Here is a 25,887-nt window from a genome sequence, read left to right as displayed (position 1 = left end):
GGCTGTTAAGTCTGTGCTTGAGGCCAGAAACAATATAATCATAAAACAAGCATGGGTATCCCTCTAGGCAGTACAGCAACTTGATGTAATTAAGTCTTCACGACACCCTAGAGGAAGGTGTCCCACAGGTAGTCCTGTTTTCTGGGTAAGGAAGCTGAGGCTCAGAGAGGTTAAGTGACTCTTCCAAGGACACACAGCCGGTAAGCAGAACTGGAGCTCAAACCCAGGTCTGCTCGACTTGAAGTCTCTGTTTTTCCCCCTTGAGTCCCTGCCTGCCTTCTTACTGCCTCGCTGACCTCCCTTTCCTTCCCCTCTGGCCCATCCAGGCTACTTGCCCACTCTTGGCTTGGCTCCAACTTGCCTACATAAGGCCCCGCTCCTTTCCTTCTCAGGCTAAGCCAGACGAGGCTGTCCCCAAAGAGCCCCCTCCTGCTGGCCGACTTCTTCAGCCTGTGCCCACGGGTTCAGAAGGTGGATCTCAGGTGGGCATCACCCTAGGACAACCGGCTCTAGCCTTGGAGGGCTGTGCCCTGTCTGGTGGGTGGAAGGGGGTCAGGTGGAGGCGGTCGGACCCAAGTCAGGGGCATGGCTTCTGTAGGAAGGGGCGCCTGCCCTCGGGGGCTGTGGCCAAGGGCGGCTGACTCAGGTGCTTTCTGCTCCAGGTCCCTGTGTCACGTGACCCTGCACTTCAGGTCCAGTGAGGAGCGGGAAGGCAAGTGCTGTGGGTAAGTCCCTGAAACCGTGCCCAGGCAGCTGGTAGGTACTAGGGACAAGTAGACCAGCCTCTTGGATGCCTAGAGCAGAGTACAGCTTGCCTCCCATGGGCCATTTTCTTGAAAGGACCCAGCAGGGAGCCTTGTTTTCTTCAACACGAAGAAGCAGAGGTCCAGAGAGGGCTGGGCTTTGGCAAAGGCACATAAGGAGGACCTGTCAGACTAGGCCAGAGCTCACGGGCCTGGTCCAAGGAAAATGACTTTGTAATAGGCCGACCGGGCTTTAATCCCAGCTCCACGGGGCCTGGCCCCTTGCATGAGCTCCTTAACCTCTGTGTTCCGCGGCTTCCACAGCAGAAAAGGGAGCCAGCATATCGAAGGCTGTTTGCAAGGATTAACGGAGACGATGTGTAAAGCAGGTCTCACTCCCAGACACTGGAGTCCCTGCGCGGCTGGCTCCTGGACCCGTGCTCCATGGCTGCCTGAGGTACTGCCTCAGAGGCAGGATAATGGGGCAGAGGGCAACCTTCACCCGCAGAGATGATGTTTCTGGGAGCCGACACCGCTGGCTTGCCGAGAGGCCTCGGACCAGCCCCTTTTCTCGTCGGCCTCAGCCTCCTCAGCTGTGAAGTCACAGTAAATAGGAGAATCAAGATATGTTGAATATCTGCAGGACGCCATTCTAGAGCCTTCTGCATGTTGCGTCCCAGATGCCTCATGGCTGTGATCCCACAGCAGGAAGGGGGCCATCGGGACTCGAACCCTGGCCATTCCACTGTGCTCCTCAGCCCAGGGCAGACAGACTGTTCCCCGTAAAGGTTAGATTGGAAGGAGTTTGCGGTTTGCAGGCCACACGATCTCTCTGACAGCCACCCGACCCCACCATTGTAGCTTGAAAGCGGTACGGACGGTAGGTAAAGCAATGCCCCCACGCCCCCCGTGCTGGTAAGACACGTTTATAGACATGGAGACTGGCATTTCGTGTGTTGTGCGTGTGTCAGAAAGTCGCCTTCTTCTGATTTTTTTTCTCCACCATTTGAAAAATGGAAAAAATTATTCTTAGCTTGCAAAAACCAGGCGGCCCTGGGCCGTAGTTCCCCACCTCCTGCCTGAGGCCAGTGCTACCCCTGAATTGTTTCTAGAATGCCTGAATTGTTTCTAAGCCCACAGTTTCCAAAATGCAGGACAGAGACCAGGATGAGATTTCTCAGGAGGTTGGGCACAAGCATGGTAGTACAACATCATCCCAGTCCCTTCGTGAGGTCATTATTCCCTTTTTGATTCTCAATCTGATTAAGGCCAAGAGGAAGTCTGGGTGAGGGGTTGGCCTGACTTCAGTGCGGTTCTAACACTTGCTGAGTCCCGTTCTTAATCAAGGGGGAGAGCCGTCAGCCAGAATATTCTGGCTCAAATTTAAGGATGATATTTGGCTCTCATTTCACGTGTCCTGTGGTCTGTTTGTGGCATCCATGTCCCTTTTCCAACTGAGCAAATGACATGAGGTTTCCTTTTGCAATAAATGCATCCAGTGAAAAGAATGAGCTGTTTAAAAATAGGAAGTAAATAATAGTATAATAAGGAATTTGGGAATGGGAGACAATCAAGAAGGAGAGAAACAGCAATTAAAAATTTGAGATACTGGGATGCCTGGGTGGCTCAATGGGTTAAGCCACTGCCTTCAGCTCAGGTCATGATCTCAGGGTCCTGGGATCGAGCCCCTCATCGGGTTCTCTGCTCAGCAGGGAGCCTGCTTCCCCCTCTCTCTCTGCCTGCCTCTCTGCCTACTTGTGATCTCTCTATCAAATAAATAAATAAATCTTTAAAAAAAAACCTCAAGATACTGATTTTAGGTACTTTCTGATTTTAAGATTCTTCTTCTTTTTCCCTGTTATTTGGGGTTTCTTTTTGGTTTTTTTTAGTTGTTAGTTGGTGATGATAGGTCCTTCTTTTACCTGACTGTGTAGTCTTAATTTAGACCTTCCAAAGGCAGATTTACTGTTACTTCTTGTGTGGCTCTTTATTCATTTTTATTAGAGTAGAGGTGGCCTACAACACTGTGTTAGTTGCAGGTGTACAACCTAATGGTTGGACAGCTCTGTGCGTTAGGCATTGTTCACCGTGATGGGGACAGTCACCGTCTGTCACCATACAATGTTATTACAGTATCGTTGACTATATTCACTCTGCTCTACTTTTCATCTTATGCTTTACATCATCCCCTTGACTTATTTTGTAACTGGAAGTTGGTGTCTCTGAATCCCCTTCACCTCAATTCCAATGTCAAAGTCAAGAGCAGACATCACACTTCTTCTCTCCCTCCCCACCCCGCATGTCTGTTCATTAATGTGACCCCCAGGTCTGGAGCTGTCCAACTCGAGCTTGAATCAACCACCGAGAGATTCCTGGCCCTATGGTTTCTGATTCAGTAGTCTGGGCCCAGTTCTAGAATAGAATTTGCATCTCAAAGAGTTCCCAAGTGATGGGGGTGCGGCTGAGAGTCCCTGTCTGAGAACCACCTCCCCAGAAGGAGCCCAGGGGTGCCAGGTGGGATCTGTTGTGCTGGAGGGGAAAGTGGTGGAGGACAGAGAGTTCCAGAGAATCCAGCCTTGGCTGAGGTCTCATGGGAGCTGGAGGCCACACCCAGGACAAGCCCGGGCGGGCAGAGCAGGTTTGAGTGGCTCAGCAGCGCACCCCCCAACCCCAGGCTTGCTGCCCCTCTTCCAGCAGGTTCACGGGCTGTGGCCTCAGTCAAGAGCACGTGGAGCCGCTGTGTTGGTTGCTGAGCAAATGTGAAGACCTCAACGAGCTGGAGTAAGCTGGGGTGTGGGAGGAGGGAGAGGAGCACGGGAACACATGCCTGGGAGGCACTGGAGGGGGGTAGGTGTGTGTGCGCATGCGTGTGCGTGTGTGCAGGTCCTCAGCACCTGATGGGGGCAGTGCAGAGCTATTGTGTCCCCGGGCACAGGCTGGGATGCCAGCGCTGACGGTGTGGTGGGGGTGGGCATCGTGGTCTCCAGTCGCGGTGATGGGGACTGCGGAGAACAGTCTCTGGCTGGAGGGCACATTGAACGGCTGACGACCTCTTCTTGCCTCTTGCAGCCTCTCAGCCAACATGCTGGGTGATGACGGGCTCAGGTGCCTTCTGGAATGTCTGCCTCAGTTGCCTGTCTCTGGTTCGCTTGAGTAAGTGAAGAGCAGCCTGGGGGACAGCCAGGAGGAAGAGCCCCCGCCCCCATGCTAGGCAGAGCCCCCACCAGACATCCAGAAGAGGCTGTGACTATAGCGTGGTGACCCAGGCTGACTTGGGGATGGAGAAGTGACAGTGGCTAACCCGCTGACCCAGGGTCTCAGCTGTCCTGGCTTCTAGTCCCTCCTGTCCCTGAAGCCCCTCTGACTAAATCTGCAGGACACAGATTTGAAGATGTCCCCACAGCAGGGAGGGTCCCTGGGAAGTCACCATATTCTCAGCCGATCTCCCAGGTGATCTGGGAGACTAGCGACCAGAGCCCAGATACAGCGGGTTGCTAGGCAACTGAGCTTTGGACTCTGGGTGTCCCTGAGCCCCTGAGCTGTCAGCCTGGCCCCACCAAGCCTGTGTCCGCCCCAGTGCCCGGGTGCCCATCCTGCCCGTGTGGGGAGAGTGCCCTCTGGCCTCGCTCTGGACCTCAGAGTCTGCTCCTGGAGAGTGGACGCTAGGACATTGAGGACTGTCCCCCCAGAGATGACAACCAGAGGAGAGGAGACAAGGGGGACTGGGCAGGGCTGCCCTGAGGAGCTGCCTCTACCCACCACTCATCCTGAACCTCATTTCTCTTCCAGCCTGAGTCACAACAGCATCTCCCTAGAAAGTGTCCTGGGCCTGGTGAAGATTCTCCCCTCCTGTCTACGCGTCCAGGAGGCCTCTGTGAAGTAAGACACCGGTGCCACTGCTCACAGCGGGGAGTAGCAAGACTGCCGTGCTTAGCAGTCCTTTGTCTGTGTGACTTCGGGCAACTTGCAGCCCTCTCTGAGTCTTAGGGTTCCCTGAATGGAGGACCATGGTTTTTATCCTCTGAGGCCTAGGTGATGTGGGGACTGGGGAGGTCACCGAGTGGGAAAGGCCAGGATTCAGTGTCCTCACAGAATGAGTTGGGGGGTCTCCTGTGGTCTCACCCTCTGGGGCTTCCACCTGCTTTTGTCCCATGGGCCCAGCCCCCTTCCCTCCTGCACCCCCTGGTGTCTAGGGCTCTGGAGTCTGGGCTTCCGGCTTCCCCACACCCTTCTCTCCACAGCCTGGGCTCTGAGCAGAGCTTCTGGATCCACTTCTCCAGACAGGAGGAGGCCAGGAAGACCCTGAGGTAAGTCCTGGTCTGGAGTGTGGGACCAAGGGGAGGGAGTGGGGAAGAGGAGGCTGACCCTGGGGCAGCTTCCATGCCTCCTCCTTCTCTCGGCCCTTTCCTCCTTGGGACACTCTGCTTCACATTCACTGCCTGGGTTTGCCATCCCCAGATCTTCTCCCAACACCCTCACACCCCCTGTCCTTAGGCCGGCCTTCACGTTCAGGGGTGCCTCTTAGCCTTGGCTAAACTCTAAGCCTAGAGACTTCTGAGTATCATGGTTAAGAGCTCAGAGTCCAGCCACTTGGGGGTAAATCTCAGCTCTACCATTTGCCAGCTGTGTGACCTTGAACAAGTGACTTAACTTCTCTGTGTTTCAGTTCTTCATCTGTAAAAGGGTAATAATAGTTAAGACCTGGCCCTTAGTGTTATTACGAGGCTTAAAGGAGTCAATATGTACAAAGGGTCTGGCAAGGGCCTGGCTCACTTGAGCCCTGTGTCAGTTGCTGGGAGCCTGGGGTATTCTCCCTCTCAGCCTAACCACCACCGCCTTGGGTCACTTCCTCTGTATGTCTTTCTTCCTCTGTGATCAAGGCCTCTGAACTGGGCCCCTGCCTCTGGCCAGGCCTCCTCCAATCCCTTCACTTCACGGCACCCAGGGGGATCTTCCCAGCACACTTGGGACGGTGTCACTCCAGAGTGCTAAGCCCTCCCGTGGCTCCCCATTGCCCCCAGGATCATGTTCAAATTCCTTAGCTTGGTCTAGCTTGGTCTCCTCTCCCTCAGTCTGATCTGGGTGCCACTTCCCATCATGGTCCTCCTCACCACCCCCAAAATCGTACACAGATACACCACACCACCCCCTACCACACACGTAATGCACACACTCCACAGGAATGTACACAACTCACACACGCCCGCACACCGTACAGACACACGCCACCCATACACACCCACACATCCACGGAACACACACATACACACCCGCAACACACCCATAGCACACATGCACACACACATTCAGCCCAAGGGACCTTCACTCCTTACTCAGTGAACATACACTGCCCGATGAAGCTTCCCTCCTGCCCAGCACTCAGCCCGACGCTCTTTTCCTTGTAGTTGCCAAGATAAATGTCTCCCAATCCTTTCCTGCCCAGCTGAAATGTCAGCCTCTCGGAAGTCCCCAGGCGTCCCCGTCCCATGACCATGACCGGCCCTGTGAGGCCCGTCTGCAGGCTGCCCAGGTCCACAGTGCCAGGAGTGTGGGGCCCCAGCAGGAATCCCAGGCCTCGTCCCTCCCAGGGAGCCTGCAGTAAAGGGGTACGGGGGAGGAGGGCCGTGGCGGAGGTTTGGGCCTAGGGTCAGGCCGACTTGGACTGAAACGGGATTCCGCCCGTTTCATGGTTGAATTGCATTAATGACATGGTTGGAATTGCATGAGATGCTGTGTATAAGGCAAGCTCCTCCAGTTACCCAGACGCTGGCCCAGGGCCTGGTAGCATGGAGTCCGGGCTCAATAAGGGACACAACTGCCCTTTCTTGGCAGTGGGCGGGGTGATCTCTCTCAAGAGATACCTCTCAAGAGAGCCGAAGCTACATCATGGGCCTGTTCTCTGGTCCTGATTCCAAGCCTTTGTCCTCTGTGTGGGGCGCCCCGCCGGCCCTAGGGGAGATGGGAAGAGGCAGGACAGCAGCCCCAGGAGCCCCAGCAGGCCTCATCTGGGCTCTGCCCCTTCCCCTCTGCCCGCAGGCTAAGCCAGTGCAACTTCGGGCCAGAGCATGTGTCCAGACTGGCCACCGGCCTGAACCAGGCCCTAAAGCTCACGGCTCTCACGTGAGTCGCCGGGCCCACCCACAGGAGTGGGGGAGGGGCGGGGGCTCCCGGTGAGAGCCACCCCGGTAACGGACCTCTGTCCCCAGGCTGACCCGGTGCTGCCTGGGTCTGGAGCAGCTGACGCGACTGCTGAGTCTGCTGAGGTGGCCGGTGGGGCTGTTCAGTCTCAGGTACTGTCTCGCTCAGGGCCCCCAAGAATGGGTCTTCCCCAGGATCGTGCCCCCAGCCACATCCCGTACCCCACCCTGCCACCTGGGCCCTGCCTTTAGCCCCAGAAACCCCCTCAGGCCCACAGAGAGGCTGCCCTCCTTGAGGTGGGGCATCTCCTTGGGCACTGAAGAAAAACAAGAACCCGAAGAGGACACCCCGCTGAGGTCAGCAATAACATAGCAGATACCGGGTGTGCCTGCTCACGGGGATCATTTTAAAACTTCCAGAAAAGGGTTGCTGAAGGGGTGGGGGAAGGGAGTACGGGGACACTGGGTGACAGGCATTAAGGAGGGCATGGGATGGAATGAGCACTGGGTGTTCTAGGCCCCTGAAGAATCACTAAACTCTGGGTCTGAAACAGTAATACACTGTAAGTCAACTATCGTGAATTTAAATCACAAAGCAAATAAAAAAATAGAAAAGAAATTTTTCAGAAAAGCAGAGAAGTTACCAGCAGTAGAGAGTCTCCTGTCCTGAGCCCCTGGGCTTGACGGTTGTTTGGGGCTCTTTATGCTTGCTTCTTTTTTTTTTTTTTTTTTTTTTTTGCTAAATTGTCCTCAAGTTAGAGATCTCGTAAAACACGCCTCCTAAACATTTCACCACGAATTTTAAAAAAAACAAGGACATTTTGCACACAATCACGGTTGAATGAGGATTCTCAGGAGAATCAGATCCAGTCCGATCTAAAAGGTCCCACCATCCCCAGATGGGGCAGCTGGTGCGTCGGACCCAGGTGCCAGCCAGGCAGCACACTGGCGTGGAGTAGTGATGGCTTTTAGGACTCTAAGTCCGTGTCACACACGCCCCTGCCCTGCTTTCCTCTTTTACATCACTGACCTGTAGACAAAAGCGCCGGCTAGGCCGTGTCTACACTGGCTGGCTCTGTCTGGTAGCTTCCTCCTGACGTCACTGCGTTCGTTCCTCTAAAGCCCTGACTTTCCCGGAATGGAACTTCGACCCGAAGGCTCCATGAGACTCAGTTACATATCTGGGTCCCAAACCCTGAGTTCATGGCCGGGGCTCAGCACGTCTCTGCACAGCCAGTGACGAGGCCGGTGAGGTCCCAGATGCCGTCCTCCTTCAGTTGTGGTACAACAGACCTAACGGAATCTATCCTCCTGACCATCTTCAAGGCTGCAGTTCAGGAGTGTTAAGCGGCCTCATTGTTCTGCATCCACAGCTCTTTTCTTGGAAAACTGAAACTTCACTCCCGAGACACACAACCCCGCTTCCCCCTCCCCCAGCTCCCGGCAGCCACCATTCTCCTTCTGATTCCACGGTTCGGGCTGCTCGAGGGACCCCGTCTAAGTGGGATCGGGCAGGATTTGTCCTGCCTGTGACTGGCTTGTGTCACTCTGCATCACGGCCTCAGGGTTCATCCCCACTGAAGCAGGCGTCAGAATTTCCTTCCTTTTCCAGGCTGACTGATGTTGCTTTACACATAGACACCATGTTCCGTTGATCCGTCCGTCCGTCCATCCGTGGACCCTTGAGTGGTTCCACCTTTTGTCTGTGGTTCTTTATGCTACTGCGACCGTGGTGTCCAGATACCTCTTTGTGTCTCTGTCTTCAGTTCTTGTGGGTATCTACCCAGCATTGCTGGCTCACCCAAAATAACGCTTTAAAATAAAACATTTCATACTCTAAAAATAATCCATCCTCGTCGTAGAGATTTGTGGAAAATCCAGATGAACATAAGAAAATAGTACTTTGAAAAAGAAAAAAAAAAACTCAACATAACTTCAAAAACAGAAATATCTTAAACAACTCTCTTTTTTCCTGCTCCTAAATTAATGCACGCACATTGTAGAAAGTCCGGAAAAATATTGGAAACTAAGGAAGAAGGGGAGAAACCGCTCATGAGAATTCTACCATCTAAACAACTGTTGTTAACTTTTAATAGATTTTTCTTGAATCTCTATCTTCCCATTTCTTTTTTTCTTTTTTTTTTTCCATTTCTTTTTTTCAAAATATTTTGTTTATTGGTTTGAGAGCAAGTAAGCAAGAGAGAGAGCACAAGTGAGGTACAAGGACAGGGAAGGTGAGAGACAGAGAGAGAGAAAGAGAAGCAGACTCCCCACCGAGCAGAGAACCCAACATGGGGCTCGATCTCAGGACCCTGGGATCATGACCTGAGCTGAAGGCAAACGCTTAACTGAATGAGCCACCCAGGCGCCCCTGTTTCCGTTTCTATCCATGTTTTCTTCTCTTTCCATACATATTTTTTCCTTTTTTAAATACAAAATGGGGATGTTCTATATAGGATTGTATTTCCTTGTCTTTGCCATGCAACGCTATATGGACCTTTCCTTAAGCCTAAAACTGCTATTTTAAAAAAAAGAATATTTTCCGTTGGGATTGTTGCAGTAACTGTCAGAGCAAGGGTGTTGTTCGTTTCCTGTTTTATGCTTGTGCCTTGTTGTGTAATTTTATAATTTTTAAATAAAGCCAAAAAGTGTCTGAGCCCCGCCCTTGCCCCCCCCACCCCAGCTCACCCCAGGGGAGCTTCATCTCCTTCTGTTTCTGCAACAGGGTGGAGGAGCCGTGGGTCGGCACAGCCGGGGTGCTCGCCCTGCTAGAAGTCTGCACCCAGGCCTCAGGCAACATCACTGAAATAAGGTGAGTGGAGGGAGAAGTCCCCTCAGAATTCTTCATCTTTTCATGACCATTGGGACCGTCCCTCACCTAGACGTCAGTCTCTGGCCTTGTGGGGTAATAGCTGTGTCACTAGCAAATTCTCTGGATCTCCAAGATGGCAGGGGCTACACATATTTGTTGGGACGTGTGCAGTAATCAAGCCACAAGGCCAGAGAGAGGATGGCAGCCACAGAATTAAGACAAAGAGCTGCTGGATCCCAGGTAGACACAGCTGGGCATCCACATGATTGTCTGGAAGTGGCCCCTGGGTTACAGTCAGCATGCGCTGTGGCTCTAGGACTAGAGGTGACAGAATGATGTGGAGTAGCTAAGAGCAAAGGCTATAGAGTCCCACTGACCTAGGTCCAGATGGCTCCTGGGTCTGGGAGCTCAGAGTCAGTAGACCCGCAGCCCTGGGTGGAGCTCAGCCACCACAGGAAAGCTGCTGTGCACCTCGCGCTGGCTACCCGTTCTCTCCTCAGCATTTCGGAGACCCAGCAGCAGTTCTCTCTCCAGTTGGAGTTTCCCCGTCAGGAGAACCCAGAGGCCGTGGCCCTCAGGTAGGACCTAGTACCTGGGCCCCCAGGGGGTAGCTGGTGAGCCAGGGGTGGGGATAACTGTTGCTTCTGATCAATGGGCCTTGTGCCTTGCTTAGAGTCCTTTGATATCCAGAGTGTCTACATGGCCAAAGAAGTCTGGCCCGGCCTGCCCAACCCCACCCCAAACCTCAGTCTCAGCTCTACTCATTTCTACCACCTTTCAATTCCCCCAACACCACCTTGCTCCCTTTGACCTCAGGGCCTTTGCACAGGCTGTCACTGGACCAGAATGTTCTCTCCTCTCCTACCTTCTTCCTTCTTTACCTAGTTAGCTCTCCCTCATCCTTCAAGTCTCAGCTGAAATACCACCACCTCAGGAAAGCCCCTCTGAACCCCCAGACATAGTCAAGTTCTCCCATGACCCACCATTACAGATGCCTGGATTCACAGCATCCTAATCCATACAGCTCATTTTGGAAATTAAAATGTCATCCCTTTTGAATGAATGCAGCCCTGCCTGTGTACATTCTGAGGATCAGACCATAGCTGGATATCAGCCCCAACTCACCTCCTTAGGTGTGTTCCCTTTTGCAGTGAACAACCTGCACCACCATACCAGCTGCCTCATCTGGACTTCTCCTTCATAGTACTTGCCATAATTGAATAGAAAATTGTGGGACTTTATTTCATTCGTGTTTATTTACCCCTTAAAGGTAAGCTCCTTCTAGGCAGCGACTGAGTCACTGGTGTTCAGAAACTTCTGCCTCCCTATCTACCTCCAGGTTGGCTCACTGTGACCTTGGGACCCACCACAACCTTCTTGTCTGGCAGCTGATGGAGACATGTGCCAGACTGCAACAGCTCAGGTCAGAACCCTGAAATACCAGCTAGGGCCCTGAGTTCTCTGATCACCCCCCAGTGCCCCAACCAGGCCACATGGGAGAAGCTGACCAATCCAGGATATGGTCAGCATGGGAATGAGCAAAGCCTGGGGTAACATTACTTTCTCTGGCCTTCTTGCTTCCCCAAGCAGGAGAGAATCACACTTGGCCAATGGGGGGAGAACCCCAGGGTGGCCTAGGTGCCCCCACTGCGAGCTCTTGGGTGGTTCTTCCCCCTCTCTTGGGCTTCCCATCTGTGTATGCTGGATGACCCCAGAGGAGCATCCAACCTGAAATCCTCTGGAATGTGCTCTGGCCTTTGCAGCTTGTCCCAGGTAAACCTCTGTGACACCAGCTCTCTGCTGCTGCAAAGCCTCCTTCCGTCCCTGTCTGAGCTGAAGACATTCAGGTATGCAGAGAAGAAGTTCACTGGGAGGCTGTGCTCTGCCCCAACACTTCCTGCCCCCTCCCCCACCCCAGGGGCTGGGACTCCTTGAGGCCAGGAAATGATGGCAGGGTGTGTGGTCATCCACATTGCCACATGGCAGGAGTGATTTCCTCTTTTTCCTTTATTATTTGAAACAACTGCAAATGAACAGAAGACCTAGAAACAGTTCCATATATCATTTTCCCAAATTTACCCCTTGTCAATATATTTTCTCCCTTCTTCCCTCCTTCCTCACCCCTCCCTTCTGCTCTCCTCCCTCCCTCTTTTGCCTCTTTTGCCGAGCCATTTGAAAGTCATAAACGTGCCCCTTCACCCTTTGCTATTTCAATGAATTGCCTAAGAACATTCCCTCCTGTAACCCAGTAAACCTATAAAATGCAGGAAATTTAACATCCTGCACTACCGTTATCAAAACTACTGTTCATATTCCAATTTTGCTAAATGTCCCAGTCATGTTGTTTGTCACATTTCCCCCCCCACCCGCCCCCGAGTCCTGGATTCTACCTAGGATCACTCGCTACACTTAATTGTCATTTGCCTTTTGTCTCCAATTTGGACCAGTCCTCAGGCCCTCTTTGTCTTGCACGATATTGTCATGACATTTACATCTGTGATTTTGTCCACGATTTTCCCTCTGTTTGGCTTCAGTGTTCCCTCAAGTTGAGGTTTAGGTCCTGCCCCTGGGGCAGAAACTCACAGAGGTGGTGTTGTGTTCTCTTTGGGGAGGCACACTTTGTCCCCCCCCCCGGTCCCCCCCCCAAGACTGGCAGTAATAACTGTGATTCCCCGCTGAAGGGGGGAGTGCCTGCCAGCTTTCTTCCCCTGCAAAGCTACTGTTTTCCCCTTTCTAATTAACCATATCTTGGAGGGAGACACTTTAAGGCGCTTTCTCACATTGTCTGCCGATTTCCACCCTCGCCGAGAAGGCTTGCCTCAATCCAACGTCAGTATGATGGTTGCACAATGAAGCTTTTCTCACTTCTAATTCTCCTGTAAACCAACTGATTGCATCCGGGAGCAAGTGTCCTTTTGGGGCCAGTGTATCTTAAACACCTCTCTAATACTTGCTACTCAACTTTGTGGTTTAAATAAAGATGCAGAGCTCGTGGTAAAAGCCCATCGCTAGCTAGACTTACAGTGAGGCCCGACTATGGCACAGGTGGTGAAGTTGCTACCTGAGTACGGTTTAGGGAAATACTCCACTGGTCCAGGCTGTATCTAAGTTTAATGATTCCAAGGTGGGGGAGATTTATGAAGGGAAGGAGGGCACCTTCCCCCCTGCCCCACCCCTCCTCCTTGGCCTCTGCTAACAACACTTAGAGCTCTCAAGGCCTTGAGTCCCTGCCTGACATTCTGCCTTTGACCCCCACCAGGCTGACCTCCAGCTGTGTGAGCTCTGAGGGCCTGGCCCACCTGATATCTGGTCTGAGCCACTGCCACCACCTGGAGGAATTGGAGTGAGTCACAGAGGGGGCAGGGGCGGGGGGCGGTGGATCTGGGAAGGGATGGCCCAGCCGAGGACAGGTGTGGCGCGGAGAACTGGGCCTTTGGTAAGGTGGGTGGTGAGACTTCGGCCTGTCTCTTGGCTCCCTGATGAAGCCCAGCAATCCTGGGTGTGGCCTGGGAAGGCTGAGCACTGCCTTCCTGGTCCCAGCTTACCACTGGCTCCGAGCGATCCAGGATGAGTAACCATGCCTGTCTGTCTTTACATTTCACATGAAATGTAAAATGAGGGTCATCGCCCTTCTCTGCCAGGGGGTCTATGGGGTCGAAGGGATCACTGCACATGTGTGTCCGTGTATCCCCTGGTCCTGGCTTCCTCTTTTGCAGCCCTCATCCGGGGCATCCTTTCTCAGCTGGATCATCTGAGACAGCCAAAGGCCAACAGCCATGCCCCCTCCTCAGGGACCCCAAAGCTCAGCCCTTGAGCCAGGAGTGCCCCAGCGGGGCCTGGACAAAGAGGGTGGTCCGAGATCTGCAGACCCCGAGTTGCCCCCACTGAGGGCACTAAGAGATGCAGATGGCTAGTGAGATAGCTCCAGGAGCCAGGAAGCCTTGGCTGACACTTAACTTCGTACTTGGCCCCTCCAGCTTATCCAACAACCCATTTGTTGAGAAGGACACCGAAGCGTTGATGACGGTCCTTGAGGGGATGTGCTGGCTGAAGAGGCTCGAGTAAGTGGTGGTGGTGGTGGTGATGGGAAGGGAGGAAGGTGGGGAGGAGCTGAGAGCCTAGGAACCTTTTCCTCTCTTGTGAACACAAGCTGTGACATCCCTGGATGGATACAGGTGAGCCAAATCACCCTCCCTTTTACTCCCTTACCTGGCTGAGTGCCGTCAAAATGCTTGATCCCTGGAAATAAAATCCTCAGTCACGCTGACCCAAGCCAGACACTGACTGGCTCATGCCACAGGAAATTAGAAGGCAGCTAACTTCAGGCATGGCTGTATCCAGGGGTTCTGTATTTGTTCTCTCTCTCTCCGCCCTGTCCCCACCCCTATCTTGACTTCATTCTCAGGCAGGTGGTCTCTGTGGGTGGCAGGCTTCCTCTCTACCAGCTTCACAGAAAGGGAGCACCTTTCTCTCTGTAGTTATAGGCTCTAGATGATTCTCACTGGACCAGCTCAGGTCACATGCCCAACCCTAAGCCAAGCACTGGGGATCGAAGCTTACAGTCTTCCAAGTGGCCAGATCTGGGTCACATGCCCACCCAACTGTCTGGACTTGGGGGGCCGGCAGTGTTTCTGGACGCTATTGTCAGAAATGGGAGAAACAAATTGTGGGCAGGTGAGACGCACAGCTGTCCGCTGCTCTTTGTTTACAATCATTTCCTTGGGAACTGGCAGTGTTTTTACTCTCACCTATAATTTGGAAGTCACTGGGTTCCAACAAGAGCAGAGATAGTCTCAGTGTGAAGGACAGCCCCCCCTCCACTGTGCCCAGTCATATCAGTATCTAGACAGAACCTTTTACACAGTGTCTTTTACTGTTAATCTCTAAGTTTCTCTGATGACCAAAAATATACCCCGGTTATAGAAAGTTTCGTAATTACAGAAATATGTAACAAAGGACACGAAATCCTCTGGCAGTGACACCCCCTGGGGAAACTGCTCTGAAGGAGCAGTGTGTGAATTTGCTTCCAGATTTTTTTCAACATATGTGTTGAATAAGGTTTAAAAGTAGCCTTCTGACTTTTTGCCCGGTAACAGTAGAATTCTCCCACTTTGTCCCTTTCTGCTTGTCCTGGGGACCGGGGCATGGATGGTATCGGAGAGACGTTTGACCAGAGGACCCACGTGTCTTTCTCCCAAGCTGTTTCTTTGTCTCCCCCCCCCCAACCCCATGTGCCTTCAACTCTGCTCAGCCTTCCTTCTGGAAGCTTTTGTTGGGTGGGGGCAGGGAGAGGGAGTGTTGGAGGCCCAGTGAGGTCGTTGATTGGCTCATGCATGCATTTAACAGGTGTTTGCCAGGACCCGGGGCTGGAGGTACCACAGAGAACAGGACAGATGTGTGACCTGTCCCTGGTTTCCCAGGCAACTAGTGCCACTCTCTTTACCTCTCACCTGCTCGGCCACCCCAGCTCTAAAGGGGGCATAATGAAGAGAGGGGATGGATTCCCCACTATGCAGACACCCCTGCCCGTTTTAGATCTGTCATTTCTGAGTGTTTCCTCCCTGCCACCAGCTGACCTCTTCCACCTGCCCCATCTGTGGCCGAATAGTCAGAGGTATGGCCCCTGGTTAGGAGCCATGCCACCTGGGTTTAACCCTTGGTAGGGTGACTGCTGTTCCAGTTTCCCTGGGGCTGAGAGTCGCCCATCCTGGAGCCCCCCTCAATTCTAGGCAGACCAGGATGCCTCTGAATGTGTGAGCTTGGGCAAATTACTTCTCTGTGCTTTTCTCCCCGTCTTAACTTTGGCAAAAATAGCTGTACTTACCTCCTAGGGGTGTGGCAAGAATTAAATGAGATAATACATACGAAGTCCTTAGAACAGAGCCTGGCACAGAGTTCACACTCTGCAAGTACTGGCTTCTATTTTTATTATTATTATTATTGTTATTATTATTCCCCTCTCCTGCCCCGGGTGGGGGCCTGAAGGAGTGTGATCCCAGGGGTGACACATGCTTGGGGTTCAGGAACAGGAGTCCTATGGCCTTGGGTTCTGTTCTGTTGCTTTACTTTCTGTGTGGCCTTTAATAAGCTCTCTAATCATGCTCTGAGCCTCAGTGTGCCTCATCTGCAAAATGGGGATGAGAGAGTTCTACTTCTCAGGATGGCCCCAAGCTCAGTGCTCAGCCTTGAGTATATGCCCGCTCTGGGGCCGCTAGGATGCCTGGTCAGCAGACTGGGTCCCGTGTGCTTCGGAACACAGACCTGCTACCTGGGTGGCCTTTACTCATGCAGAGAAACGGCCTTTGGATGCCTCATGCAGTTTTGTTTTATATAATATGTCTACTCCGTGTGGATGTAAATGGCTATCTTGGAGGTCCCTGGGGATTGCTGAGCACCAAGGCCTGCCGACTGGATGGGGCCTTGGTCTCTACCGGGGACCCAACCCCAGTGATGTCCTCCTCTGGCCTCCTCTCCTCCAGCTTCAGCCATCTGCCGCTGGGCAGCTCCGCCCTGGCCCTGCTAAGCCAGGGACTAAGCCACATGAGCGTCCTGCAGAGCCTCCGGTGAGTGGCCCCGTGACCCCATGGGAATGAGTGGGAGGACACACCCGGGGTCTGCGGGGACCGCCCGCCCAGGGAAGCACTAGAGGCATTTTCCTGAGCACCCTCCGTGACTCCCGTCCTGGGGACATTGCTGCCCTCCCAGGTCAGTGCCCACCGCTCTTGCCTTCTGCTGCCCCCAGCTCCCTCCTGCTATAGGAGTGACCGCCAGGGGCTGGGCCCAAATCCTGGAACAGCCCTAAATGTGCACTGATCTCCCGGTGTGCTCATTCACATTTCTGATTCCACGAGCTTGCGCTGCCTAGATTCTGCATTACTAACAAGCTCCCAAGTAATACCAATCCTGGGGGTCAGTAAGGACAGTATGGTCTCTGATCTGGTGACCTTGACGTTCTCCCTGTGGGCCCCTGGCCACCTTGATTAACAGATATAACACATTCTTTTCTTGGGATTTTGCAAAATATAAAATGCGGTGACTACAGATAAACCCAAGAGACTTTGTGTCTCCCCGAGTCCCCTCCCCCATGTGGCTGCCTAGAGTGCATGACAGATGAGGTCAGAGAGTTCTGAGAAGCATATCAGATGGGACTGGGTCATTTTATCCAAAATTAATTCTCAGAAAGGCACTTCCCTAAAGTTTAATTTGTGAAAAGAAGGAAAACAAAACAACCTTCAGATCCTTGACACAGGGCCAAGACAGTTTGCCTCCTGTGGTTTGTTGGGTTTGGGTTTTCGCCACTCATGGGGGCAGGGCAAGATCAGCGTGCAGAAAAGGTCAATAAACCGGCTTTATGGAAAAGCCCAGTGTTTGCATTGCTTAGAACACCTGTGCCGGGGAGAAATGATTTGCCTGGATTATGGAGCCCCATGAAACTGGCCATTAGCCAGGGTGGCCTGAGCGTTCCCTGACATGGAGACTGAGGCAGAGACTGGCCAGACGAAACAGTGTGGCCAAGGCTTCTGGGCCGGGGGAGCAGGGAGCTCTGGGCTTGCGTTTCCGCTTTGCCTGGGAGTCACCAGCAGTGCGTGGCCAGTCATGGTTCCTCCCTGGGCTCAGTTTTCTCATCTGGACTCCGGGTACAGTCATCCCCACCTTACCTGTCCCCTTCCCCAACCAACCCCTGAAGTTGAACTTATGGGTTCCTGGTGTGTAAAAGCTTTGCAAACCTAACCTAGCACCTTCAAAGGCCTGGGCCTCTGCTCCTGACCAAGGCCTCTGCTTCTCCAGGCTGAGCAGGAACGGTATTTGTGACGTCGGCTGCCTCCAGCTTTTGGAGGCTCTCAGAGCTGCCAGCAGCTTGAAGGAGCTGGGGTGAGTTGCCTCTCTGTCCCCCAACCCAAGACAACTTGGGCAGGGCGAGATGGGAAAAGCAAGGGGATCCTCGATTGAGTATGCTCTGCCCAGCCTCATCTGCGTGCCTTCACCCGCTTCCCCCTTCACAACCCCAGGCCTAGACCGTCAGGAAACCCCAAGATGGGTTGTGAGACTGTGGGCTGCAGCAGGAGGGATTCAGGTCAGACACCAGGGAGAACATCCTGGAAACAGAAGACAAGGGTTGGAAGTCCTCACCTCAGACGGGCTGAGAGGCCTGGCTCAGTGTGAGCTGGGGCCTCTCTCTAGACATCACTGACCCTTCTGTGCTGGGAGGGGGGCTGTGGACGAAATGACGTGGCGGGCAGGCGGATGGTTCCAGTCCTCCTGTTGTTCTCTCCCCAAGCTTGAGCCACAACCAGATCGGAGACTTCGGTGCCCAGCACCTAGCTGCCATCCTCCCCGCGCTGCCTGAGCTCAGGAAGATAGAGTGAGTGGTCAGGCCTCCTGACAGGGGCCCTCAGTAGCCATACCGTGGACGAGGAGACCCTGGCCCCACCTTGGGCTGACCTTCCTGTGCCATCCTCAGTGTCCAAGCGGTGGGGCTGGGTTACGTGCGGGCCCCGCCAGCGGTGGGATCTTCAGCCAACCTAGGCCCTGATCTGGTCCTTCCTGCCCCCTCGGGTGGAGAAGGTCTACGGCGGGGGTGTGGTCTCTCAGGGCCCTAGCAGGTGCGCTCGGGTGGGGGGACCTGGTTATCCAAGGGTCTGATGTCCACCCACCCTCAGCCTCTCAGGAAATGGCATTGGCCCAGCTGGGGGAGTGCTGTTGGTGGAGTCTCTCGCCCTCTGCAAGCACTTGGAGGAGCTAATGTAAGTGTGGGTCCTGCTGGCTGCCCTCTGCCCTTCGTATCCCCTAAGCCCTCCTGACCTTTGTGTTCCCCAGGGCGCCCAGGGCAACACGGGGTCTGGAGCCAGCCAGCCCGGTGCTGACCCTCATCTCTGTCCTCTTCCAGGCTGGGCTACAACGTCCTGGCAGATGTCACAGCCCTGAGGCTGGCGCAGAGGCTGCCCCACCACCTGAGAGTCCTACAGTGAGTGTCCCTCCGCCGGGCTCTTCTGCAGGGCTGGCCGGGAGGGGTTCGCAGGCAGCGCCGGCGAAGCAAGGCCTCCACTAACGGAACTGCCAGCCCTAGGTCAGGTGGTGGTACGTGCTGGGACGGCCTGCCCCCGCCCTGCCCACTCCTCCCCTGCTTCGGGAGCCTGGGGCAGGGCGGTCAGGAGACCCAGCCTTGTCCTGGGTTGTGACCACCGCCTTCTGGGCCGTGGGCCAAGCCGCTACCTGTTCTGAGTCTCGGTTTCCTTATGTGCAAAAGAAGTACCACGGTCTGCACTCCGTGTGTCCCTGAGCCGGTCTCTGAGGGCGGGTGAGGCAGTGTCAGCAAAGGGCTGGGCCACAGAAAAGCACTGGTTTCTGCCCCCGGCCTTGCCAAAGCCTCCCAGCAGCCAGCCCCAAGGCCGGATGGCTAGCTGCTCCGTTTTCCAGGCAAGGGAAGCCAAGCCAAGAGACGCATGGAGAGCTTGCTTTACTGACACATGAAAGAGCCCCACCTTGAACTTAGGATCTCACCCCCAAAAGCTGGGGGCCCTTACCACCGCACCCCCCGGAGTCCTGTGTGGATGGGGAGAAGGTTTGGGGTGACAGTGACCTGATGGTCTGATGGGGCGGCCTGAAACAATGCTGAGCGTGGGGGCTCTGGGAAGGCTCCTGAGCCCCACACCTGCCCGCCTTCCACTCACCTTCTCCCCTTTCCCCAGCCTGCCCTCTAGCGGCCTGAGCCTAGAGGGGGCGCTGCTCCTGAGCCAGGCCCTGGATGGATGCCCGTATGTGGAAGAGATTAGGTGAGTGTGGGCCGTGGAGTGTGGGCAGAGGAGCAGCCAGGGCGGGTCTCGGGGCTTCTCTCACAGGTGTCTCCCTATCTCACAGCTTGGCAGTGAACAGTCTGGCGACAGGGGTCCCACATTTCCATCAGGGGCTCCCGCTGCTCAGGCAGATCGAGTGAGTCGCCTCTCCTGACCCACCTGGGGAGCTGGGGTTGGTGGGGAGGGAGGCAGCGTCTGGCACCTGGGAAGGCCTTTGAAGGGACAGAGACCTCAAGTATAAGGAAGCCTGGGGCAAAAAGGGGCACCTTCCTAAGTCTCCCCCCACCCCCACCCCGGCCACTCCTTTGCCTCGGGCTCCGACTGCACGGGTGGGCAGAGGCAGGGTGGCTGGAGATGCCCCCGACTCAGTCACCCTTCAGCCTGTCCTCTTGTTTGTCCCCAGCCTGGTTTCCTGTGAGATTGACAACCACGCAGCCAAGCCCCTAGCTGCCAGCCTGGTGCTCTGCCCCGCGCTGGAAGAAGTCCTGTGAGTGCTTGCAACAAGCCCGAGTGGGAAAGGGCGGGTGTCTGGGGGCTTGGCCTGGCTGCCCACCACCTTCCGGCCTAAAGCTGGTTGCCTTCCTCCCCGACCAGTCCCCCATCTGTAAGTGGGGAAGGTCTTAAGCCTCCTCTTGAGGAAGTTTGAACATTGTGGCCATGAGTGATGTTGGGCAAATCCATTCAGCCTCTCCTGCCTGTTTCTCCCACTGTGGGCTGGAGCAGGGCAGGCGGGGAGGTAGACTAGTGGGTCCCTGAAAGCTCTTTGCCCCTGACCTTCCCTTTGGGAGGTGGTTGGGTAGATCACCTCATCCGATTTACAGAACCTCGATTTATAAACCTCTTGCTCGTGGTGAAGCATGCTCCCCACCGGCCCCCTGGCCGTGCCCACCCCCCTCCTGGCAATCAGATACAGTCTGGCCTTGGGCAGCCACAGGAGCGAACCACACTGAGGACTAGCCTGGGGCCCTGACCACACGATGGAAGAAAATACTCTTTCCTAGGGTATAGGACACAGGGGATTCCAAGAGGGTATTAGGTTTGCATCTTAAAGGGTTTTTTTAATATTTTTATTTACATTTAATTAATGAAAATATAATGAATTATTGGTTTCAAAGGTTCAGTTTTATACCCACTGCTCATCTCATCACGTGCCCTCCACCCAGTTACCCCCTCCCTTCCCCTCCCTCCCTTCCAGAAACCCTCAGTTTGTTTCCTGTGATTAAGAGTCTCTTATGGTTTGTCCATCTTAAAGGTTTTAATCCTTCTCATTACATGACACCAAAGAGAAAGTCTCCAGATCCCTGCTAAGGCATCTTTAATACCTAACACTGGTGATTCTCCTGATTTATTTTTTATTTGATAAGCCAAGAAATAGTATATATGACCATGGAGCAGATAATTATTTCATACCAAAGGTAAATCAGAGATGAGCCAGTGCAACCTAATTGCTGCGGTCTTGAAATATCACCAGCCAGAGAGTGCTTGAATTTTTTCTGCTTACGGTTTTCTTCGTGATTCTCCCTTTGTAACCAGCAGGGGGCAGGCCACAGGCTCAGCATCTTGGGAAGGATGTAGGTTCCGGCTAGGAATGATTACTATTGTCTGTGCTGTATTTATCGTTGTAACTGCCTTCTGTTTAGGATTGTCAACGCAGGTTTCCCATTGATAGTAGTGATTAGTATTACCTAAGATTAATCTCTTAAAGTAAAAAAAAAGAAAAAAAGCAGAGGGGAGGACCACTTTAAAGAAAACGGGGTGCATGAATATGATGCTGAAGGCACGTGCATGGTAGAAGTTTGCATCAGGACGTTGTTGCTGCAGACCATGTGCTCCAAATTCTCTGGACAGCCAGCTCTCAAGCTGTCTGGGTTCTTGAAAGATGACCAGTGCAACCACGGGGTTGGGGAGAGGAAGAGACTTATCTCCACCCTGAAAAGTCTTCCGGGCGGGTGCACAAGCACCCTATCAAGTGGCCTTTCTCACACCTCCATGGCAACCTCCTTGGCCCCCAGCGCTCCACACCTGCAACCGTGTCTCTACCCCTTGACCTCCCTGTTTTCCTGCCACTGACCTTAGGACCCCTCCCCTGCAGGCTGTCCTGGAATCTGCTTGGGGACGAGGCGGCTGCAGAGCTGGCCCGGGTCCTGCCGAGGATGAGCAGGCTGAAGAAAATGGAGTATGAAGGGCACATCCTGGGAAACCAGAACTGGGAAGCATGCCAGGGGGAACCCCCGTCCTTGGGAAAAGCAAGAGGCCACTTCCTGCCACAGAGCAGGAACTCACTGAGTTGCACATTCTGGTCCAAGCCCCTCTCAACCTTAGGTCTCCCTGGGCTCTGGCCTTCAGCCTTCCTGCTGTACTGTGTTGGGTTCTGCAAGCATCTTGGCCTGGGGGCGGGGCATATAGGGAAGCCCATCCCCCCCACTCAAGCCATTTCTCTTTCCCTTTTCTCTGCTATCTGTTGAAAAGCTTGGAGAAGAACCAGATCACAGCTTGTGGAGCCTGGCTCCTGGTCGAAGGGCTGGCACAAGGGTCTGGCGTCCAAGTCATCCGGTAAAAAGGGCTCACGGTTGGGGGATGATATGTGGGAGGCCACACCAACCTCTACAATATAAGGGGACTCCCTGTACAAAGAGGCAAGATCTGGCTTGGGGATTATCAGAGGAGACTTGGTTCTCTCCACCAAGAATTTGGCAACACACAGACCTGGATCAAATCCCAGCTCTGCCATTTGCCAATTATGGAACTTTGTGTCAGCAACTCAACCTCTCTTGACCTCAATTCCCTCATCTGTAAAATGGGCTCAAAGATAGTATCAGGAAGTTGTTGTGAGAACCAAACAGTTCTATATAGCACTGAGCACAATGCCTAGCACATAGTAAGCACTTAAAATGGTAGAATCAGAACCACCACATACAGCCATATAGGTTGTGCACTGCACAAGAGCATTGCCTCTGTGAGACACCATTCATATATTGGTATGTCATATTTCTAGTAAATGGTAGTGAAGTGGCTTGTTCAATAGAAATGAATATTTCATGACAACTTCAAATGATGGAAGTAAAGTGTCATGAAGAAGGGGAGTTTTTCCTTATTTGCACAAACGTGTCATATGAGTGTGGTCCTGGCTGGGATCATGAGCTCCTAGGGATGAAGACTGAGTGAGAGAAGTCAGGAGGTGGGTTTGGAGGATATCCATCTCCTTAGGGTAGCCATGTTTGTCTAACCTGCAAGGTAGCTCTGGGCATGGCTCTTCCATCTTGGGCCTGGGTCTCCCCATCTGTAGGGGATGGACACAAGAGGATGAGCATGCCACTCCTGGTGCTCAGTGCCTGTCTCTGTGCCCTGCAGCCTCTGGAACAACCCCATCTCCCCCGACGTGGCCCAGCACCTGCAGAGCGAGGAGCCCAGGCTGGACTTCGCGTTCTTTGACAAGCAGCCACAGCCGCCTCGGGGTAGTTGATGGCCCCCCTCAAGATCCTTTGAATTCAGCCAAGTGAAGCCAACTTCCACTCACCAGGACAGTGGGCTCAGGAAAAGAGCCTCTGCTGGGGGCCCCTGGGTGCTGCCCCAGGAGGGAGGGGCACAGTGGTCTTGCTACGGTCTTCAGGAAGGGACCAGGAGCCTCGTGTGGCCAAAAGACTACCCGTGTTGCATGTGACATGCATGACCAGTCGGAGACATGTCACACAATGAAAGTGTCGTGATGTGATGTGTGACACAGAAGATCACATATGGCAGAATTCTCTGTGACATTACATGGAACTTGCAGCGTGGCCTGTGGGTCAGTGGGATAGGTCCTGGCACCACCACGTGGCAGCACACATGATCTGTGGTTCGCATATGACATGTGACAGATGTTCATCTCATAGGACTTGTGGCTGGCCAGATACCCGCAGGCTGGTAGAAAATCTAATTTATTACTTTTTAAAACCAAGTATATATTTATACATTGCACTTTCAGAGCAGCTAAGCCGGGGAATGTTCTCCACCCAGAAATGGGATGGGGAGAGTGTCCAAGCACTGACTAGCCCAGTGGCCTGAGGGCCAAACCCTAGACTCAGCTATGAGGCTTTGGGATGAGGTCCGTCTTGCCTCAAGCCTCAGTTTTCCCATTTGTAAATGGGACGACTCCCTCCTCTTAAACCCCAGCTTCCAAAGACTTTGGGTTCAGATCTAGGGACGGTCCTCGGGAACGGATGGACCCAGTCTGACCTATGTCCCGGAAGAAGCCTTGTCTAAGGATGTGGGGGTAGGCACTACTGGGATAAAAAGGCAAGGCCACTGGGTTCAGACACTACCTCAGCAGGATCCGGGTGAGCTCCCAGGGGCTGCACGTGCTACCTAACATTATTTCCAGAAGGGCCCAAGGATGGCCATGCCACACTTGAAGCCAAATTTGAACAATAAATGTGGATGGTGTCCCAGCCTCTACCCTAAGTCTGATGTGTGCTGCTAACTCACCAAGGTCCAGAGTGGTTCACCCCCTGCCCCAGGGCCTGGAGAGCAAGACAGACCACCTCTCACAGACCAGAGAGGTGAACTGAGAGCAACACTGGCCCAGGAGTCGGAAGACATGGGGTCAAGTCCAGACTCTGTCTCTGCTTGGTCACAGGCTCGTGGGCAAGCTGCCTACTCACTCTGGAATCAGCAGTACTGTCAGAGTATTACAGAAACTCAGAGTGCTAGAATGGTCCTTTGTTTGACTTGCATGCTATTTAAACTCTTTTCTGAATCAGGCATCAATATTTAAAAGTGGGAGCTTTTACATAAATCCAGATTTTCAGCTTTCAGTTAGGCGTTAGTCCCCACATTCCCACTCAAGGGAAATTCGTGGAGTCATTTGACCGTGCCCTTTAGGTATGGCACACATCTCTGTTTGCCACAGTCCTCACCACTCCCCAGTGTGTCCCCTTCTTCCTTTTGCTGCTTGCTGGGTCCTACTGAAGGGCTGGACTCTCGACCCTGGGGGCGCCGCTGATGGGTGGTATGTAAAAAAACATGGCTTGGGAAGTCAGATGGGCATGGAGTGGACTGTGACTTGACTCCTTGCTGCTCTTCGAAAACAAACTATTTCTGGACATGAGTTAGTAATCCCTCCTGGTCCCCAGGACTTTTGGAGCCGTCCAGGAAGCATGGTGTACAAAGTTTATGGTAGGCAGCAAGTACCGGTTACATGCTAGTTTCCTTCCCCTTTTAGGGTTGAATATCATATGAGGTGAAGAGATGCTTGAAATGACAGGAGAACAGCACCCACTCCCTGTCACCGGCCTGTGGGCTGAACAGGTTGATGGCTGGAGAAGCTTTCCTCCAGAGCCGCACCCCGTTGTAAAAAGCATGCAGGCGGCGGTGCAGTTACCGCTTACTACCACTAGAGGGCAGGTTGGCCCACTAGTGATTTCTTGAGACAGCTTCCTTGGCCGTTGGGCCCAGAATGAGGTTAAGAGTGATGCCAGCATCGGTTCCCACCTGGCCTAGGAGCCTGGGATGTCCTGCCTGCTGGTGGCTTACCTGGGCAGCTCAGCCCTGACCTTTGCCGCCCTCCACGTTGTCTCTGGTCCCCCGGCAAGCATGAGGAGAAAGTCGTCCGGCCAAGTGCCAAGCATCCACACCCCTCAGGAGGACACACTTATCGGGCACCGGTCAGGGCACACCTGGCTCCGGATGGTGTCATCCGCCTGGTTGTGGGGGAGGGGAGGGTCAGGCAGAGGTTCTAGCAAGTTTGCCTGGGAAAACTTGAGCCCCAGATTCTGGCTCGCCTCCCCCCAGGAAAAGACAGCAAGATGTCCGTGGGCCCTCCGGGTGCCCCTTCTCACCCAGGGGGCCCTGTGCTGTCTTCTCTCTTTCCCCAACACTGGAGCAGGAGTCCCTCCAAGCCTGAAGATGACTTGCCCAGGGACGTCATGGCTGAGGGAGGAACAGAGCACCAAGCCGAAGCTCTAGGCCAGGTGAAATGCACACCGGGAGGGCCTCGAGCTTGGGGACACTCTCCATTTGCTGTTCATTCGTTTTACTTGTCCCTCCTCTCCCCTTCTGCTCTGCCCAGGTTCTTAAAACCCCAAGAAACTTTCAGCAGCTGCCCTGAGATTAACAGTCCCTTCAGCACGGCAGACCCGGCTGGCCAAGCCCACTCACCTGCCTACTTCATTCATTTTCGTCTTCTGCCACCTGCCTGCTGGGAGGCCCGGACTGCCTTTCTAGCACGGATGAGGTCCAGTCTCCCCACCTCCTTCCTCTGAAGAGTAAGCTGTTTAAATATCTACACAAAACCAACACAATTCAAAGAAAAGTAAGGCTGGGGCCAAGTGAGCAGTGAAATGAAAAGGGAGCCCCCGGGTTCCTGATGAGAACGTTCTCCCCTGGAATGTGATTGGGCCAGTAGATGTCCATGTCTGTCTTCA

The 25,887-nt window shown here is 53.7% G+C and overlaps 1 protein-coding gene across 3 annotated transcripts in view; it reads left to right on the top strand.

The window, feature by feature from the left end:
- Nucleotides 1–23,920, top strand: part of NLRC5 (NLR family CARD domain containing 5) — an 84,448-nt gene extending 60,528 nt beyond the window's left edge. For all 3 annotated transcript variants that reach the window (XM_044256094.1, XM_044256092.1, XM_044256093.1), the window contains 25 exons: nt 393–482; nt 663–725; nt 3,438–3,524; nt 3,813–3,896; nt 4,533–4,622; nt 4,985–5,050; nt 6,780–6,863; nt 6,950–7,033; nt 9,606–9,692; nt 10,193–10,270; nt 11,032–11,115; nt 11,456–11,539; nt 12,952–13,035; nt 13,670–13,753; nt 16,172–16,255; nt 17,481–17,564; nt 17,971–18,054; nt 18,353–18,436; nt 18,580–18,657; nt 19,382–19,465; nt 19,551–19,622; nt 19,890–19,973; nt 21,579–21,662; nt 21,956–22,039; nt 22,838–23,920. In XM_044256094.1, the coding sequence (XP_044112029.1) occupies nt 393–482; nt 663–725; nt 3,438–3,524; nt 3,813–3,896; nt 4,533–4,622; nt 4,985–5,050; nt 6,780–6,863; nt 6,950–7,033; nt 9,606–9,692; nt 10,193–10,270; nt 11,032–11,115; nt 11,456–11,539; nt 12,952–13,035; nt 13,670–13,753; nt 16,172–16,255; nt 17,481–17,564; nt 17,971–18,054; nt 18,353–18,436; nt 18,580–18,657; nt 19,382–19,465; nt 19,551–19,622; nt 19,890–19,973; nt 21,579–21,662; nt 21,956–22,039; nt 22,838–22,949 (2,083 nt within the window). In that variant the 3' untranslated portion in view covers nt 22,950–23,920. The remainder of the gene's footprint in view (nt 1–392; nt 483–662; nt 726–3,437; nt 3,525–3,812; nt 3,897–4,532; nt 4,623–4,984; nt 5,051–6,779; nt 6,864–6,949; nt 7,034–9,605; nt 9,693–10,192; nt 10,271–11,031; nt 11,116–11,455; nt 11,540–12,951; nt 13,036–13,669; nt 13,754–16,171; nt 16,256–17,480; nt 17,565–17,970; nt 18,055–18,352; nt 18,437–18,579; nt 18,658–19,381; nt 19,466–19,550; nt 19,623–19,889; nt 19,974–21,578; nt 21,663–21,955; nt 22,040–22,837) is intronic.
- Nucleotides 23,921–25,887: the final 1,967 nt, after the last annotated feature.

The sequence above is a fragment of the Neovison vison genome, chromosome 7 (assembly GCF_020171115.1).
Source record: "Neovison vison isolate M4711 chromosome 7, ASM_NN_V1, whole genome shotgun sequence".
Classification (NCBI taxonomy): domain Eukaryota; kingdom Metazoa; phylum Chordata; class Mammalia; order Carnivora; family Mustelidae; genus Neogale; species Neogale vison.
Note: the sequence above shows the minus strand (reverse complement) of the source record. Positions and strands in the feature narration are given on the sequence as shown.